Genomic DNA, 16847 nt, shown 5'->3' on the forward strand with positions numbered 1-16847 from the left:
AAAACCTTTTACATAGACTGTTCCCGACTTCTAGAATTAGACATAACCAAATGTAAAATTTCAAATCCCAAATCAATACTTGGCAGAAAGATACAGTGTAAAAAAGAGAGAAAGAATCTTAACCCTGAACAGATGTTCCATTTGTTAATTTGATTTTTACTAACAAGATACATTTTTGAAGGCACTGCTGAATGTACCAGTTTTGTCCCTTGTTAGTATAATCAGAAACATGTCTTGGTTCAACAGTGCTCTGGAGGTTGGAACGTGTTCTCCTTTATGATTTGCAACTCTGATTAGTTCTATTTTTCTGCCTACGCCACAAAAATGCAAATGTGAATTGAGATTCAGTGTAATTTCTGCTTCTTACATCATCACCATTTAAAAAAAATTCAGACCAAATAGATATCTTCCTTTGAATCTCACTAAAAATGTGGCCTAAGGTGCACAAGGCAGAATATAGTTTTCCAATCGTCCGTAATCGTATGAACCTACTGTCTCACATTATTAAAAAACAAAACAAAATGGACATCTGTCATAGAGAAACATGTATGAATTAAACATATCCAGTCAGAAGTAAATTGTTGAAAGGAGAAGAGTATATGTTAAGGAAGTATTATAATCTAGGATCTGCTTTAAAATCATTAGACAAAAGAAGGGGCACCTGGGTGGCTCAGTTGGTTAAGTGTCCAACTTTGGCTCAGGTCATGAAGTCACAGTTTGTGAGTTTGAGCCCCGTGTGGGTCTCTGTGCTGACAGCTCAGAGCCTGGAGCCTACTTGGGATTCTGTGTCTCCTTCTCTCTCTGTCCCTCCCCCACTCGTGCTCTGTTTCTCTCTGTCTCTTAAAAATAAATAAAAACATTAAAAAAATTAAAATCATCAGACAAAAGAGAGATAAAGAGGAAAAATATGTATATCAAGCAAGCGTTGCAAAATCTCAAGAAGTATTGAATCTCAGCTATGAGTAGATAGGGATTTATGGTACCCTTGTCTCCACTTTTGTGTATGTCTGATATTGTTGATGATAATAATACAGGGATCATAAACTTACAGATAAAATACCTTCAAACATTTGAACAAATTGAAGGACACAACGTACAGAATTAGGTTCCTTAATCACAGAATTACATGTGTTATATAAAAAATAATAAGGATATTTTGCAAACAATAGGCTTGATTCTTTCTTCAGAACTCTTTCACATATGTTATTTTCACCATGGAGCAAAGAATGGCAGATTCCTGCAGTGATTATTACCTCTTTTGATGCTGTTTAATAAGCTGCCTTTCTCACTGCCCTGAAATCTGAATACCCTGAAAGGGTTCATCTGTCGTTAAAAGTAACAATGATCTTGCCTCACCTTTGGAATTAGACTCACTGTTAAAAATGATAGTTGGAACTGGCATGCATGAGGGAAATCCACATTTTCATCTCCTTATGTATCAACAAGGAAGATAATCATCTTCAAACTTATACATACAACATCTGATTTAACTGTCTATTGTTTTCTAGAAACCGTATCTATTGTTTGTGGCTTGAAATATGTATTTGAAATTAGTGATTTTTTTTTTTTTTTGCTCTGTTGACAGTATCAATAAAAGTAGAGTATATCTTAATGTCTGGAGAGATATTTAGCATGCTGTAGGTGTAAATGAAAGACATAAACTAAGAGACAAAAGCAAACCTTTCAAACATTAATGTGATGTTGGCTGTGTTATTATGAGCCTAATGATATCAAGTGCACACAAGAACACATAGGTGTCATGCTGGGAAACCAATGATCTAGCTTTCATCTTGACTGCAGGCAAAGAATATCTCATTAAAGCTATAAATTTCATGAGTCTGTTCCCAAATTTAAAACCTTTAAGGAAAATGGCTTTCATGGTTCAACAGTTTTAAAGGGTTGTACTTACTTGGCTTCGTAACAAGGAAATTAATAGTTTTTCTAAAACAAATCAGAATTATGCCATAGTTGCATGTGTTTTCATGCTGTTGCCGTTAGCACTTAACTTCCTCTCTAGATAACAAAACCATGGACTTCGCATTGAATTCGCCACAGGGAGGCATTTATTACCTGCTCTGTTTGTTCAGGATAGTCTGGGATGGGGATGAAATTTGCTCATTCATGGCAATGTAAAAATTGTTTTCTTGAGGTAATGTGAAATGGAGTAGGTTTCTAATCAACCTTCACTATTCAGAGTGAATCTTACTTAGTCTACTATCAGGAGGAGTTAAGTTGTTCCAGTCCCACGCAGTGTTGGCAACCAACCAATCCAAATGCATGCAGGCCTCAGGGACCCAAGGCTTTGAGAAATGTCAGTGCGATTAACTGAACCTATTTCTTCTTTCTCAATGGACTTTTTAATAAATGTTAGGTAGCCATGTGAGAGATGGATTTGTAAGAAACATACTCCCGTTTTTTGTTTTATATACTTTTAACTTAAAGAAAAATCATTTGTCCTATCCAAGAAAAACATGACAACTTGTAACGGATGTAGGAGAGTACAAACGTGTGAAATGCCTCTAGTGGTTAAGGCTTAAAGGAAAGCCATTAGTGATTTACACACAGGATATACAAAACAAAATGAGCAGTAAGAATGTAATTATCATTTTCAAAAAAGTGTTGGAGAAGCAAAACTACCTAGACTCACCTCATTTCATCTGGATGATCAGAATGTTACAAATGAAAACTAGTATACCCTGAAAAGAGCATATCCTGTTCGGTATGTGTGGAAATAAAACTCAAAGTTCATAGACACTTGAAACTCAAAGCAGTTCATTTACACTTACAGTTGGAGCACCTGGGTGCACATCTGGGTTCTCCCCTCACTCAAGCTTTCTAGTCCCAAGGGGAAAGGATAGACTTTATCCAGAAGATACAGTGATTTAAAAATTTTAGATTGTGTATAAATATACTTTGAACTGCAAAGGTCATTCAAAACAAATCATTAAAAGCGAACATGCAGTCATTAAAAAGCTTTAGCTACATTAAATGTTTTCAAATAAGGCATTCTACTGTTTTTTGAATGCTGAATTTTTTGTATGTTGTTTAATTTCTTTTTAAATTTTCATCAGCATCTTTTGTAGGTAGTGATTACTCCTAACCTTCACACACTGATGTTACAAATCTGCACAATACATGCAATTTCCCAGAAAGAAAATCAAGGGATTTTGTGAATCATACCCCACAGCTTAGTGTGACAAATAGTTTTTGAAAATAATAACCATTATGAAATACAACTTTTACTTAAAAAGAAAAAAATGCCTCCAGTTTCTGGCTCATTATGAATATTATGAATAAGATTATTTAAAATATTCATGTAACAAATGTAATTCATGTAACTACATGTAATCCATGTAATTTACATGTAATGACATGTAATTCATGTAAATAAAACTGTGGGCATATATTTTCATTTATTTCATGTAAAACTCTGTAGTGGAGTGACTGGGTCGTATTAAGAGTATGTTTACCCTCATGCAAAACTTCCAAAATCTTTCAAAATGTACCATTTTATACTTGCGCTGATAATCAGGAAGACACAATGACAGTTTCTTTAGCTCTCTGTCAGCCTCGTTCCATGGCTACATCGTTACTTTTTCAGTAGGCTTGTAAATGGCCATCCTGCAGGGATGGAGCTATGAATGGACACAACATTAGTGTTCACTCCTGAGAGGAGATTTGGTTACCATTGCTGAATGCCTGACTTGCCAAGAGTAGCAGCCTGTCCTCAACTGCTTATGGATGCATTCTATAGCTGCATGACAATTACCACAAATTTAGCCGCTTACGACAACGCATGTTTATTATTTCACAGTTTCTGTGGAATGTGCGTCTGAAGTAACATGGGTTAGTTGAGTCCTTTGTATAAGTTCCAGTTGCTTCACCAGCATTTCATTATCAGACTTTATAGCCCAGGACTGTCCAGTGGAAATACAGTGGGAACCACATAGATAGCTATGTTACAAAAGTGAAAATTGTTGAAGTTTATTTTAATAATATATTTAGCCAAATCTATTTAAATATATTATCATTTCAGCATGCAGTCACAATAAAATTAATGAGATACTTTATTCTTCTTTCATACTAAGTCACCCAAATCTGGCATGTATTCTTAGAGCACAACTTAGTTCAGACTGGTCATATTCCAAGTGCTTAATAGCCACATGTGGCTAGTGGTTGCTGTATTGGACAACATAGAGATCTTTTAGTGGATATGCAGTGGTAATTGTGGTTTTAGTTTGCATTTTCTCGATAACAATGATTCTGAGCATGTTTTCGTGTACTCCTTGGCCATTTGTGTATCTTCTTTTGTATAATAGCTCTTCAAATGTCCAGCACCAGGTGAATGGATCTACAGATTGTGGTATACCATACAATGAAAAAGTACTCAGCAATAAAAAGGAAGAAAACTACTGATTCATGCAATAATCTGGATGACTCTCAAAATATTATGCTGAGTGAAGATAGCCGGACACAAAAGAATACATATGACATGATTCCACTTGTCTGAAACTTTAGAACAGGCAAACGAGTCAAGAAAGAAAGCAGATTGGTAGTTATAATAGGGGTGCGTGAATGACTGCAGAACTGCATGAGAAAGCTTTTTAGAGTGAAGGAAATGTTTTATATCGTGATTGGAGTGGTGATTATGGGATGTAAAACTTATTGAACTGCATATCTATTATATGTAAACTATACTCAATACAATTGATTTAAAGAGTAAAATCAGTACATGTTAGTACCTGCTATGTACTTTCCAGGCCCAGTGCAGAGTAAAACTGTGGGGCCCCTTATTTTAAAAGTATTATGAAATCAAGACCGTGACAGCAGAGGGAGTTTGTCTGTTATTGAATTCCCAGTAATACACAGTGCATGGCATATATAGAAAGTTCCAGTAAAGTTCTACGGAATGAATTTTAGAACTGGGGCATCTTAGTGCTCAGCAATTTCCACTTGAGAACAGCTTCACACCTCTTCCTACTTCTGCTGTTTATTTCATAGACCTGAGGAAAGAGTAGAATTCTGAATACAGTTTAAAAAATAATGCTGGTCATAAGTATGATAGAGAAAAGTACTGATTAAAGTTGTTTTATTTTTAAATTTTCTAAAGATGTGAAGAAATATAGCCCAATCACTAACATGAAGAGTACAATTCAGTTGAGCAGGTGGAGATTGTACAGGCACTTTGTCTTTCGAATATTCTCTATTGTTGGTCACAGGCTGACTTACAGTGGCAGTGTTACGTCTAATATGAGTCAGGAAATGAGCTGAGTAATGGGAATATATATAGAGAAAATGGGTACATATAATTTTGCAGTGGTCTGTCTTCTTTAGAAATCAATTTTTAGGTCGTATTCAAATTATTAACATTTCTATTATTTTCTTCCACTCATGTTTTGGAGCAGGTGGAATACTAGTTATATATAATCCCTACTGTCACAGACAGTTTCACTGGGACTTGGCTCTAGTGCTTTTCAACAACTAGAATAGTTATTCACGGAGAGAGGCACTTGGACTTACTTAAATGTGTTACAGACTGAATGTGGCCCCTCAACCCCTCATATTCGTATGTTGAAGCCCTAACCCCTCAGTAATGGCTACCTTTGGAGTAAGGAACTAATTAAGGTTAGATTAGGTCATAGGGTTAGATTCGTGATGGTAGGATTAGTGTTCTCTTAAGAAGAGACAGAGAGCTTGCCTGCTCTCTTGCCTCATGTGCGCACCAAGGAAAGACTGTGTGAGGATGCAGTGAGTCCACGACCTATAAGCCAGGAATATCCCTCACCAGAAACTAAAACTGGGGACATCCAGCCTCCAGAACTGAAAACAGATCACTTTCTGTTATTTAAGCTACCCAGCCTGGGGTCTTCTGTTATGGCAGCCTGAGCTAATACAAAATGTAATACTCTACAAAATATTAAAAAAATATAAAATATGCATAATCGGACTCAAACAAAGTGACCAATTTAATGAGTTACATAATATGGGCAACCTAGTTGGGTTACAACGGGATTTATAGGTATGTCTTGATGGCATGAATGTAGGGACCCTAAAAAGTGGAGCAATTCATACGGCAAATTATCCCTAAAGAAAATTCACTGTGATTCTACTTTATCACTCGCTGTCCTAAACCAAGGAGTGTGTTTTTTTGAAAAAAAATTTTTTTAAAAAGGGCAACTGGGGTTTTAAATAGTCAAAGGTATCACTTAAATATTTCTATTTAAAATGCCCGTCCAGCGGCTCAGGGTCACTGTGCCTCTCATACTACTCAGTAACTTCTTTTAGAAATGAAACTAATTAAGAGACCAGATGGCAGTGCACTCACAATGTACCGAAGGAAAAAAAAAAGCCAGAAAGTTACTGAAAAACCGTAGAGAAGCAGTAAGCTGCTCTTATACTTCTTTCATCATAACTTAATCTACAAAAGATAAAGCAGGATTCTTGTGTTTTGGAGCAGGTGAAATGGTAGTTATAATTGTTTCACTCTTTCACTGAAGCCAAAGTCTTCAAAATAAATTAAGCATGGCTAAGAAGTTGGGGAAGAGGAATAACTAAAGAAGTAGCAGGTGATGAATGAGGTGCTAATAAGCAAGACTGTACATTTTAGGGGAAGATAGTGGATGGAAAGAGGTACGGTATTAACAGGTGTTTCCACAGTAATTAAATGTGATATTCTTGGGTGAGACTGCTTGGGTTTGAAGTGTTGCTCTGCCAGTTACAAGCTACGTAACGTTCGTTACCGATTTCCTCTTATTTCCCGTCTAAACCTCAGATTGATCACTGGAAAATGGGAAAAATAATGGTAACCATCTTATGTCTTAACAGGGATGGTTAGTGGCATAATGTACACTAAGCATTTAGTATAGTACCTGCAACATCAAAATAAATGCTATGAATCATGTATTATTGCTTCTTTTTAAAAGTGACACTAGTAATGTAATTCCAATCTATGTGAATAGGGTATTTTGAAATATAGACTGATGTCTCACTCAAAAACAGAAAAAAAATGGGGGAAAATGTCAAATTAATTTGTATAATTGTTTGTTGCAAAGGCCTGCTTTAGACTCTAACCTGCCTTCTCAGGCATTTGCCTCAAAATCTTTGTTCCAAAATTCATCCAAGGACTCTAGTATATGGGATAGAGCTGTTTTCCTGATACCCACGGTTACGTTACTTGAGGCTATGTATCAGTGAATTTAATGTCTTGCCTGCTTGTAGTTTTTCCCATTTCGGCTCACTGTATCATAACTGTCAGCACATCCCACTGCCACACCTTTATTGAACTTGTCAGATGCATGTGGTCAAACTGTGGCTCCAGGGCAAGTACGCAGATTCCACTCTCACAGGGAAGAACTTGTATGCTGACATTCTCTTACAAGCCTTCCCAAGTTATGCTTCTCTTTTTAAAAAACTCTGCCTTAAATCATCAAAGACATCTGCTAAAAACATCTGACTCTGCAAACAGCAAGTCGATTCATTGTTCCTGCTATAGTTGGTAAATGATAGCTAAAAAATCAGAACCAGGGGAAGTCAAATGGCTGGTTATGAAAATCCTGATAAAGATAGGTATCAAAGGAATTTTATAAAATTCTAAGCCAAAGAAATACAGATGGGAAAGTGTTCTTGAAATATCCAGGAAAGTGTGCAGGGCACAGCAAATAGTAGGTCCTTAGTATTTTGTCAAGTAAAAGTCATGGTACTACTTCGGCTGCAGAGAATGTTGAATTATTTCTTTTTAACCCTTACTTGCCATGCTAGAGTAGTATGTCACACATGAGTTGATGAAATCCCAAAATGATATTTCACCTGGTGGCACTGTTTGCTTTTAAGTGTGTTCACATGCATGTGTTTGCTGTTGATTTTTGAACCATGTTGTCTTTTCTTTATATTCATAATTGGAATTCTGTTAATGCCCCTGAAGAAGACAATAGAGCCCAGTAAGGGGAAAAATGACTGTGAGAGATTTTCTGTTGAGGTCATTCAGATGTATTAATACTTAACACATTATAGGTTACGGATTAGAGAAAATTCTGTCTCCATTCTCAGATTTCATTTTAGTATTTTTAGAAGGTCCTTTATTAAAAGTTTAAATTGCTTTAGAAAACATATAGATTCCAAGAACAAGGTCCTATTTCATTTTCAATGACTTTATTGAGAACATTTTGCAAATTAGATTTTACAATTTAACATTTTACAATTAGAAATTTTATCTGCTACTACATAAATTGCAAACTTTTCAAAACACTACAGAAAATCCTTTATTTCTTTGGATTCTTCTGTTCCATGCTGAGCTCCTGAGATAAATTTTTTCTTTCAGCTTCATTTTCATCTTCCTGTGAAATAAATTTTAGAAAACATTAAACTGTAAACTTTAGGTCATTTTATCAGCTATAATTAATACATTTTAATTCTATTTCTCTGAAGAATTAACTGCTGTGATTCTGGCAATCCTAGAAAAGAGGCTAGAAACAAAACGGTAACATTATGTAACATTCAAATATTTATAGTGGGTGCTCATTTGCACTACACGTGGACTAAAATTTTCTGTATGTTCTTAAAAGCAACTTATTTTATTAATGACCTCAAATTACTTTTGAAAACACCTGCCCATAAAAAGTATCCATTTTAGGGGGGGTGAATCAGGTATTTTTACTTCACTGTTTGATAAAAGTAAATTTAACTTCTGAGACACTTTATGTGCTCCAGCATGGCATTTTTGTTTCCTCTAACGTGCTTTCTTGACAGGCCTGCCAATTTTCCAATTACTTGCACCACCATATGTTATCTGAAGATCAGTCAGCTCTAAAATAGGAAACATGGGCATGTCAGTCTATCGAATGCTTACAGTCTTCTACAGTTTCAATTCTAAGTGTGGCTTCATAATTCATAGCAGGGTCCTGTGGAACATGGTGAATAAATGAAGTGACTTCGTAATGTCTGTCTCCATAGGAATGAAGTGCATCTTGTGTTCAATATTAAATGGCGACCTCCAGAGTATAAATAATGAGAGTCTGGAAAAATATTTCACCTTACAATCTGTAACCCATTTCATCATCTATGTTCCTTCAACAATGCCAAGTACAAAGCAGTCTTGCTTTCCTAATGTTTCTAATAATTATCAAGTGAGAACTTTCATTTTTATTAACTGAAAGCAATTTCTTAAGTATCTCTAGACAACAGTAATATTATCAGTGTCACCAAATATACATCACCTTTATCTCAGAATCTTATAAAACCAAATTCAATCATTGTTGAGCTCTTAGTAAACTGACTTTATTAAATAAATGAAATTCAAGTATAATTTTTTCCCATGAAAAACCACATCCTTGCCTATAAATATTAAGGTGGAGAAGGCTTCCTTTATATACTTTGTCTCTAGGTTCAACAGCATCTGTGAGTTAGACTTTGTCAACATCAGAAAAGTAGAGAAATTACCAATATTGTAAACCAATCTGAATCATTTATAAGTATGTTGCATACAAGGGATGGGGCTTTGAATGTCATTTTGGCAATGTAATTTTAATATATTGTTCAAAGCAAAATAGTCACTGTATGTTGTTTTAATTTTTTTTCCCAATTTATCTCTACTGAACAGAGATACTATGTTTGATTGACTCTTGAACAGGTATTTTCCACTTTTGGGCAAGAGATTCTAGAGATTACATTTTGATTAGATCTTAACAGAAGCAAATTTTGCTCTATGCTTTCCGCTGTCTTCTTCATTTGAGACACTGACAGAAGGTGTTACTTTAGCAGGTAAAGGTGGCAGGACATTTTTTGTTAGGTAGCACTGAATTTATGTAGTTAAACAGATTTTTTTCAATAAATATAGTACAGTTCTATACATGTATTTTCTCTTCTGTCTGATTTTCTCAACATCTTCTCTTTTGTAACTTACTTTATTATAAGAATACAGTATATAATATACATAACAAAATATGTGTTAATTAACTATGTTATCAGTAAGGCTTTTCTGGTCAATGATAAGCTCTATTGGTAAATCTGGGGGTAGTCAAAAGTCACATGCAGGTTGTTGGAACACCTAGCCCTCTCATGTTATTCAAAGGTCAACCATAGTTTATAAATGCATGTCTCTTCTAATATTGCCTCCTGCTCAGGACAGGTGAAGAATTGTTCCACATTTTTCTTTATGCTGAGGACATGTCTTACATGATCTTGCCTTTATGTGCCTTTAAACCGTTTCCATAGGTAACAAGATCCTATCTCCTTTTTCCTCTGTACAAAGAAAACTGTGATTTGGATGAAGAAAAGGATTATGAAGGGGAGGAAAAGGCATTTAACCCTAACTGCTAGAGTATAACACATTGTAATTGCTATAGTAGAACATCATCAAAATAATGAAAATAGCAATAAAAGCTTTTATTTATTTATTTTTTTACTTAGAGAGAGAGAGGACAGGGGAGAGGGGCAGAGGAAGAGAGAGAATCTTAAGCAAGCTCCATGCTCAGCATGGAGCCTGACATGGGGCTCAATCTCATGGGATCATGAGATTAGCCAAAATCAAGAGTCACATGCTCAACCAACTGAGCCACCCAAGCATTCCAACAGCAATTCAAGATTAATAAAAGCATTGAAATAGCTCAGGCAGCAAATCAAATATCATTGACTAATGATTGCATAATGAATGAAACTGCAAATATAGAAGCTTTTTACCAAAAAGTATTTCTTCACTACTGAATATTAATGGCAGTAAAAAATTTCTTCTGCTAAATGGCACGTTTTTGTTTACTCTTTGCTGAGTTAAGACATCTGTTTGTTTCCCAGCAAAAGAAGACCCTTACTACACGGATCATTTTCTTAGTGACAGTCCTGACAATTTTGACATTTGTTTCACAAAGTGTTCTGAAGCAGCCAGCAAGAAAATGTACCCTTTGGGGCCACTGGAAAGTGTAGACAGGTTTACGTCTTAACACTGAAGCTTGCTAATTCATACTCCAGAAAACATGTTGATTGTAACCACCCTGCAGATCTGCTAGTTACATGTGGAATTTCAATACCCATTCACATAACAACAACCCATAATGCCAAATGACTGACGGTGGTTCTATAGCCTTCTTGCTCTTTTTACACTGACAGCATTGTTGTAGTAATGAGAATGTCTAGGCATACACGGTCCATGGGATTATGGTCTAATGCTCCTGGTGGTAACATAAGACTGAGGGAGTTACTCTAACAGAGAACAGCAAAAACATTCTTACCTAAACTAAACATTCTAACAGTAAAAACACTGCCATTCTTACCTAAACTAAATCTCTCTTACCAATGAATAAAACTTGCAAGGTTTTGTTTAAATGCTATTAAAGCTTCCACTATCAATTGGAACAGAGGCACCCTCAATTTTCCTTATTTACAAAACTGTCTTAGTTTTCATAATAGTTCAAAGAATTGATGCCAATTAATAAAACCAATCCATCCTGCTTTTTCTTTCTCTTAGGAGATAACCAACTCCAAAAAAAGGGCAGTTATTTTAGCAGCTAGAATTTCTACTGCTCAGGTAATATTTGGACTCAAATTAGTCTATTAACCCTATAGACAGCCAAATTGTAAGTGATTTCTCTTTAAGTAGTATTATACAAAGGGACACCTTTCCCCATTGTTTGTTTTTATCTTTAAAGAAGAATGTATAAATACTTTATAATGCAGATACCTGTCAAATACCACCATACCCAAGTGATTAAGGTTAGTATCACCAGTAATACTTACTCACAGTAATTAACCCTTCGCTATGATGCACTAAAAAGGGCATATCAGGTCTGTGGTATCCTTCTTAATAATGCATAATCTCAATCTAATCATGAGAAAGCATCAGATAAACATTATATAAAATAATTAAACAGTAGTCTTCAAAACTGTCAAGGTCATCAAAGACCATACAAAGTTTGGACTGTCACAGATGGAAGAAGACTAAGGGAACATGATGATTAAAAACTAACGGGATCCTGGACCACGAAAAGGGTATTAGTGGAAAAACTGGCAAAACTTAAATATGGTCTATGCAGTAGTTAATAGTATTGTCTTGATGTTAATTCCTGGTTTCAGTTATCTACTTTAGTTATAAAAGTCGATAACACTTCAGCAAGCTGGATAAAGGGCAAATGGGAATTACCTGTACTATTTTTGCATTTTTCTTAAATCTAAAATTATTTCAAAAAGCAATTTAATAAATAGTGACTCAATGAAAGGTTTTCTACATTCAAAGTATCACGTATATATAAAGATTTTATGTGGAAAAAAATTCAAGGCACCTATAGCTGCTCACATTGAAAATAACAGCCAAAACAGTTTGCTTTCCATTGTTCTACTTAAAATTCCTTTCGTAAGTATCTCAAATGTTCATAATGGTGATGTTCTTAATTTTTATTTCCTTGTTTATGCTTTCATATATTTTCTTACTTTTCTATTTATGGATTACTTTTACCAACAGAAAACATAAGATTTTTTAAAATAAATCCCTTTCTAATCTCACCCTTTGAACTATTTCCAGAAATAAGCATAATGGAGGTCAATGTTTACAAAGAGAATTTCAGTTGTTTTCACTTTACTGAATTTCTTACTTATAGCAGACAGATACATGGTAGTACAGCAGTAAAATGAAGTGAGGAGGTGCAGCTAAGCACTAACTTAACCTATTTCTATTTTCTTGTATTATCTTTAGATTTTAAATATTCCTTTGGCTAATCCGAGAGTTACTGCAGTTGGATTCAAATTAATAGTCAAAATTATCTTTATGCTTTAACAATGGTCTTTTTAAAAATGTTAGTGAATATATATGTGTATATATATTTATGGCTTTTGACAAAAAAGATATACACTTAATCTGTTATGTTAGTTATAGAATAGGTATCAAAAAGCAATATATACTCTTCCAGTCTATGGTCAAAAACTGCTGTCTTTTATTTACTTAAAGTATGTTCCAGATATAATTCTCAACAGCATTTAAGATTATGCTTTTTATACAGAAAATGTGCTGGTGCTGCACAATGAAGAAAAAATTAATCTTAATAACTGGAAAAATACTGATGATAATGAAAATGTTTTAGGCAAAATGAGCACGCTGCATGCTTCAGACTAAAATTAATTAGAGTTTTTAATGTTTTACAATTCCACCATAATTCTTTAAATGGTGCATTTCCTTCATAGTAATAAACACTTGGATCATTAAGTAAAGTGCAAGATGTGTGTGATGTGCTACATTTAACAACCTTTGGCTCTTTTTTCTGTACTTCTGCATTCAGTTTTCCAATGCACTGAATAAGCAATTGAAGACCACAATTAAATTTCCTGACTTTGCATATTTGAGATTCTTATTTCATTTAATACAAAAGGTAATTAATCTACCATTTTATAACTGAATCCAACTTTATTGGGCCATGATAGATACTGAAATGAACTTACAAGAAATGCTTAATTAAATATAGTGTAAAAAGCATAAGATGGGTTTTTTTTCCCTTATGACAGAAGTTGCATATTTAATTAGAGAGTCTAGGGCTATATTATAAAATTAAAGTAACTGGGGAGGTTCTTAGTAAACCTAGCTCAAATACTTATGTCTTGTAAGTAAATTTCTACCTTTTTTTCTACTTAGTGGTTCAGAAAGGAAATAACCAAGGAAATTTCCCTTAATTTAATATTATAAAATCATATCCTTTATTTTAATAGCAAGTAAAACAGATAAAAGGGCAGAAATGAATATCTGATTTCATGTATGAGAATACATGAACAATTCTGTTTCATTTGTTAAGCAATCACTTATCTCCGATTTGTGATTGTGGAACAAATTTAATGGACTAGGTTTGCTTTTCTGAGTCTTTAGTTCCTCTTGTCATGTTTTACTTTGTGGTGGCTTTTGCGCATGGAAATGGGGAAGTTAGAAATAAAACACTGGGTTTTCCAGTGTTTCCCAGAGCCAGAAAGACCCTCAGGACTAGCACAACCATCTGGAGAGAGTATATTTATATTAAAGGAAATGAAGATCAGTGAGTGAAAGGTGAGAGTCAGGCAAAATAGCTAGCAGAAAGGAAAGAAAGGAAATGAATGATGGATGGTAAGTGTGAGCTAGAGTAGGCTCTTAATGAACATAAACCCTATTCTATAAGTTTATATCCTTATATCTTCCCATAAACATGAATAAAAAGCACAATTTCTGTAACATTAATTTTTAGATATTTCAGGTACGTTTAAGATATGAACCTCCTAGGGCTAAAAATACCACTATCCTCTTCATATGGAGCTTATGGTCTTAAAGATTAAAAAAAATCTTCTTATAGAAGTCTAATATCTGAGAAATAAGCATAGAAGTATATGCTAGATTCTGCATGAGATGCCCCTACCTTGATAACTCACCTTCATTTGTAACATTTTTGCTTTAAAAGATATTTACTTGAAGTATTCAGTTTTGTAAGTTGGTATGCAGTCAGCACTGATTATAGAAAAACAAAACAAAAATATCTCAAATTCTTTAATGGTCCAACATAAATATATTTTCAAGTGAGGATAGCAAAAGTTTTATATGTTTTTTCATGTAGTACCTTATTTATGTTTTTATTTACTTATTAATTTTAATTAAGCATGGTTGACATAATGGTATATTAGTTTCAGGTGTACAACATGCTGATTGACAACTATATATATATTACTCAGTGCTCACCACAGTAAGTATAGTTCCCATCTGTCACCATACAAAGTTACTAAAATATTGACTATATTCCCTATTCAGTACTTTTCATCCCCATGACTTATTTTATAACTAACTGAAACTCTGTATCTCTTTGTCCCCTTCACCTATGTTTCCATTCCCCACACCCCTCCCCTCTGGCACTAATGTTTATTCTATTCAGGAGTGTTTCTGCTTCACTGTTTTTAGTTACACATATAAGTGATATCATACTGTATTTGTCTTTGTCTTACTTTACTCAGCATAATATTCTCTATGTCCATCTATGCTGTTACATATTCTACCGTAATTTCTTTATCCACCACAATTTCTTTATGCATTCAGCTACCCACCGACACTTAGATTGCTTCCAAATCTTGGCTATGATAAATAATGCTGCAATAAACATAGGGGTACATGTATCTTTTGAATTACTATTGTTTTTTTTCTTTGAGTAAATACCCACAAGTAAAATTACTGTGTTGTATGGTTTTTCTATTTTTAACTTTTGGAGGAAACTCCATGCTGTTTTCCATAGTGGCTGCACCAATTTACATTCCCACCAACAGTGTTTTAGGGTTCCTTTTTCTCCACATCCTTGCCAAATCTGGCTATTTCTTGTCTTTTTTTCCCCACTAGGTTATTTATTTTTGAGAAAGAGTGCAAGTGGGGTAGTGGAAGAGAGAGAAGGAGATAGAGAATCCCAAACAGGCTCTGTGTTGTCAGCGCTAAGCCCAGCAAGAGGCTTGATCTCACGAATCATGAGATCATGACCTGAGCTGAAATCAAGAGTTGGTTGCTTAACCGAATGGGCCACCTAGGCACCCCATTTCTTGTCTTTTTGATACTAAGTGGTCTTTGTGGTTTTGATTTGCATTTCCCTGATGATCAGTGATGTTGAACATCTTTTCATGTATATGTTGGCCATCTGTATACCTTCTTTGAAAAAATGTCTCTTCAGATCCTCTGCCCATTTCTTTTTTTTTTTATTATGATTTTATTTTTTAATTTACATCCAAATTAGTTAGCAAATAGTGCAACAATTATTTCGGAGTAGGTTCCTTAACCCCTTACCCATTTAGCCCATCCCCCCTCCCACAAGCCCTCCCATAACCCTCAGTTTGTTCTCCATATTTATGAGTCTCTTCTGTTTTGTCCCTCTCCCTGTTTTTATATTATTTTTGTTTCCCTTCCCTTGTGTTCATGTTTTGTCTCTTAAAGTCCTCATATGAGTGAAGTCATATGATTTTTGTCTTTCTCTGACTGACTTAATTTCACTTAGCATAATACCCTCTAGTTCCACCCATGTAGTTGCAAATGGCAAGATTTCATTTTTTTTTTTTGATTGCCGAGTAATACTCCATTGTGTATACAAGCCACGTCTTCTTTATCCATTCATCCATCAATGGACATTTGGGCTCTTTCCATACTTTGGCTATTGTTGATAGTGTTGCTATAAACATGGGGGTGCATGGGTCCCTTCAAAACAGCACACCTGTATCCCTTGGATAAATACCTAGTAGTGCAATTGCTGGGCCGTAGGGTAGTTTGATTTTTAATTTTTTGAGGAACCTCCAGACTGTTTTCCAGAGTGGCTGCAACAGCTTGCATTCCCACCAACAATGTAAAAGAGATCCTCTTTCTCTGTATCCTCGCCAACATCTGTTGTTGCCTGAGTTGTTAATGTTAGCCATCCTGACAGGTGTAAGGTGGTATTGCATGGTGGTTTTGATTTGTATTTCCCTGATGATGAGTGATGTTGAGCATTTTTTCATGTGTCGCTTGGCCATCTGGATGTCTTCTTTGGAGAAGTGTCTATTCATGTCTTTTGCCCATTTCTTCACTAGATTATTTGTTTTTTGGGTGTTGAATTTGATAAGTTCTTTATAGATTTTGGATACTAACCCTTTATCTGATATGTCATTTGCAAATATCTTCTCCCATTCTGTCAGTTGCCTTTTGGTTTTGCTGATCGTTTCCTTTGCTGTGCAGAAGCTTTCAATTTTGATGAGGTCCCAGTAGTTCATTTTTGCTTTTGTTTCCCTTGCTGCTGGAGATGTGCTGAGTAAGAAGTTGCCACCACCAAGATCAAAGAGGTTTCTCCTCAAAGATTTTGATGGCTTCCTCTCTTACATTTACGTCTTTCATCCATTTTGAGCTTATTTTTGGGTAT

The 16847-nt window shown here is 34.9% G+C and overlaps 1 protein-coding gene across 1 annotated transcript in view; it reads right to left on the bottom strand.

Moving 5' to 3' along the window:
• Positions 1-8131: 8131 nt before the first annotated feature.
• Positions 8132-16847, bottom strand: part of PHF14 (PHD finger protein 14) — a 218285-nt gene continuing 209569 nt past the window's right edge. Inside the window, exon 20 of the mRNA XM_086682001.1 lies at positions 8132-8333. Within this exon, the coding sequence (XP_086538127.1) occupies positions 8259-8333 (75 nt within the window). The 3' untranslated portion in view covers positions 8132-8258. The remainder of the gene's footprint in view (positions 8334-16847) is intronic.

This window comes from Puma concolor, chromosome A2 (genome assembly GCF_028749965.1).
Source record: "Puma concolor isolate L17-30 chromosome A2, mPumCon1.1.hap2, whole genome shotgun sequence".
In the NCBI taxonomy this organism is placed as follows: Eukaryota; Metazoa; Chordata; class Mammalia; order Carnivora; family Felidae; genus Puma; species Puma concolor.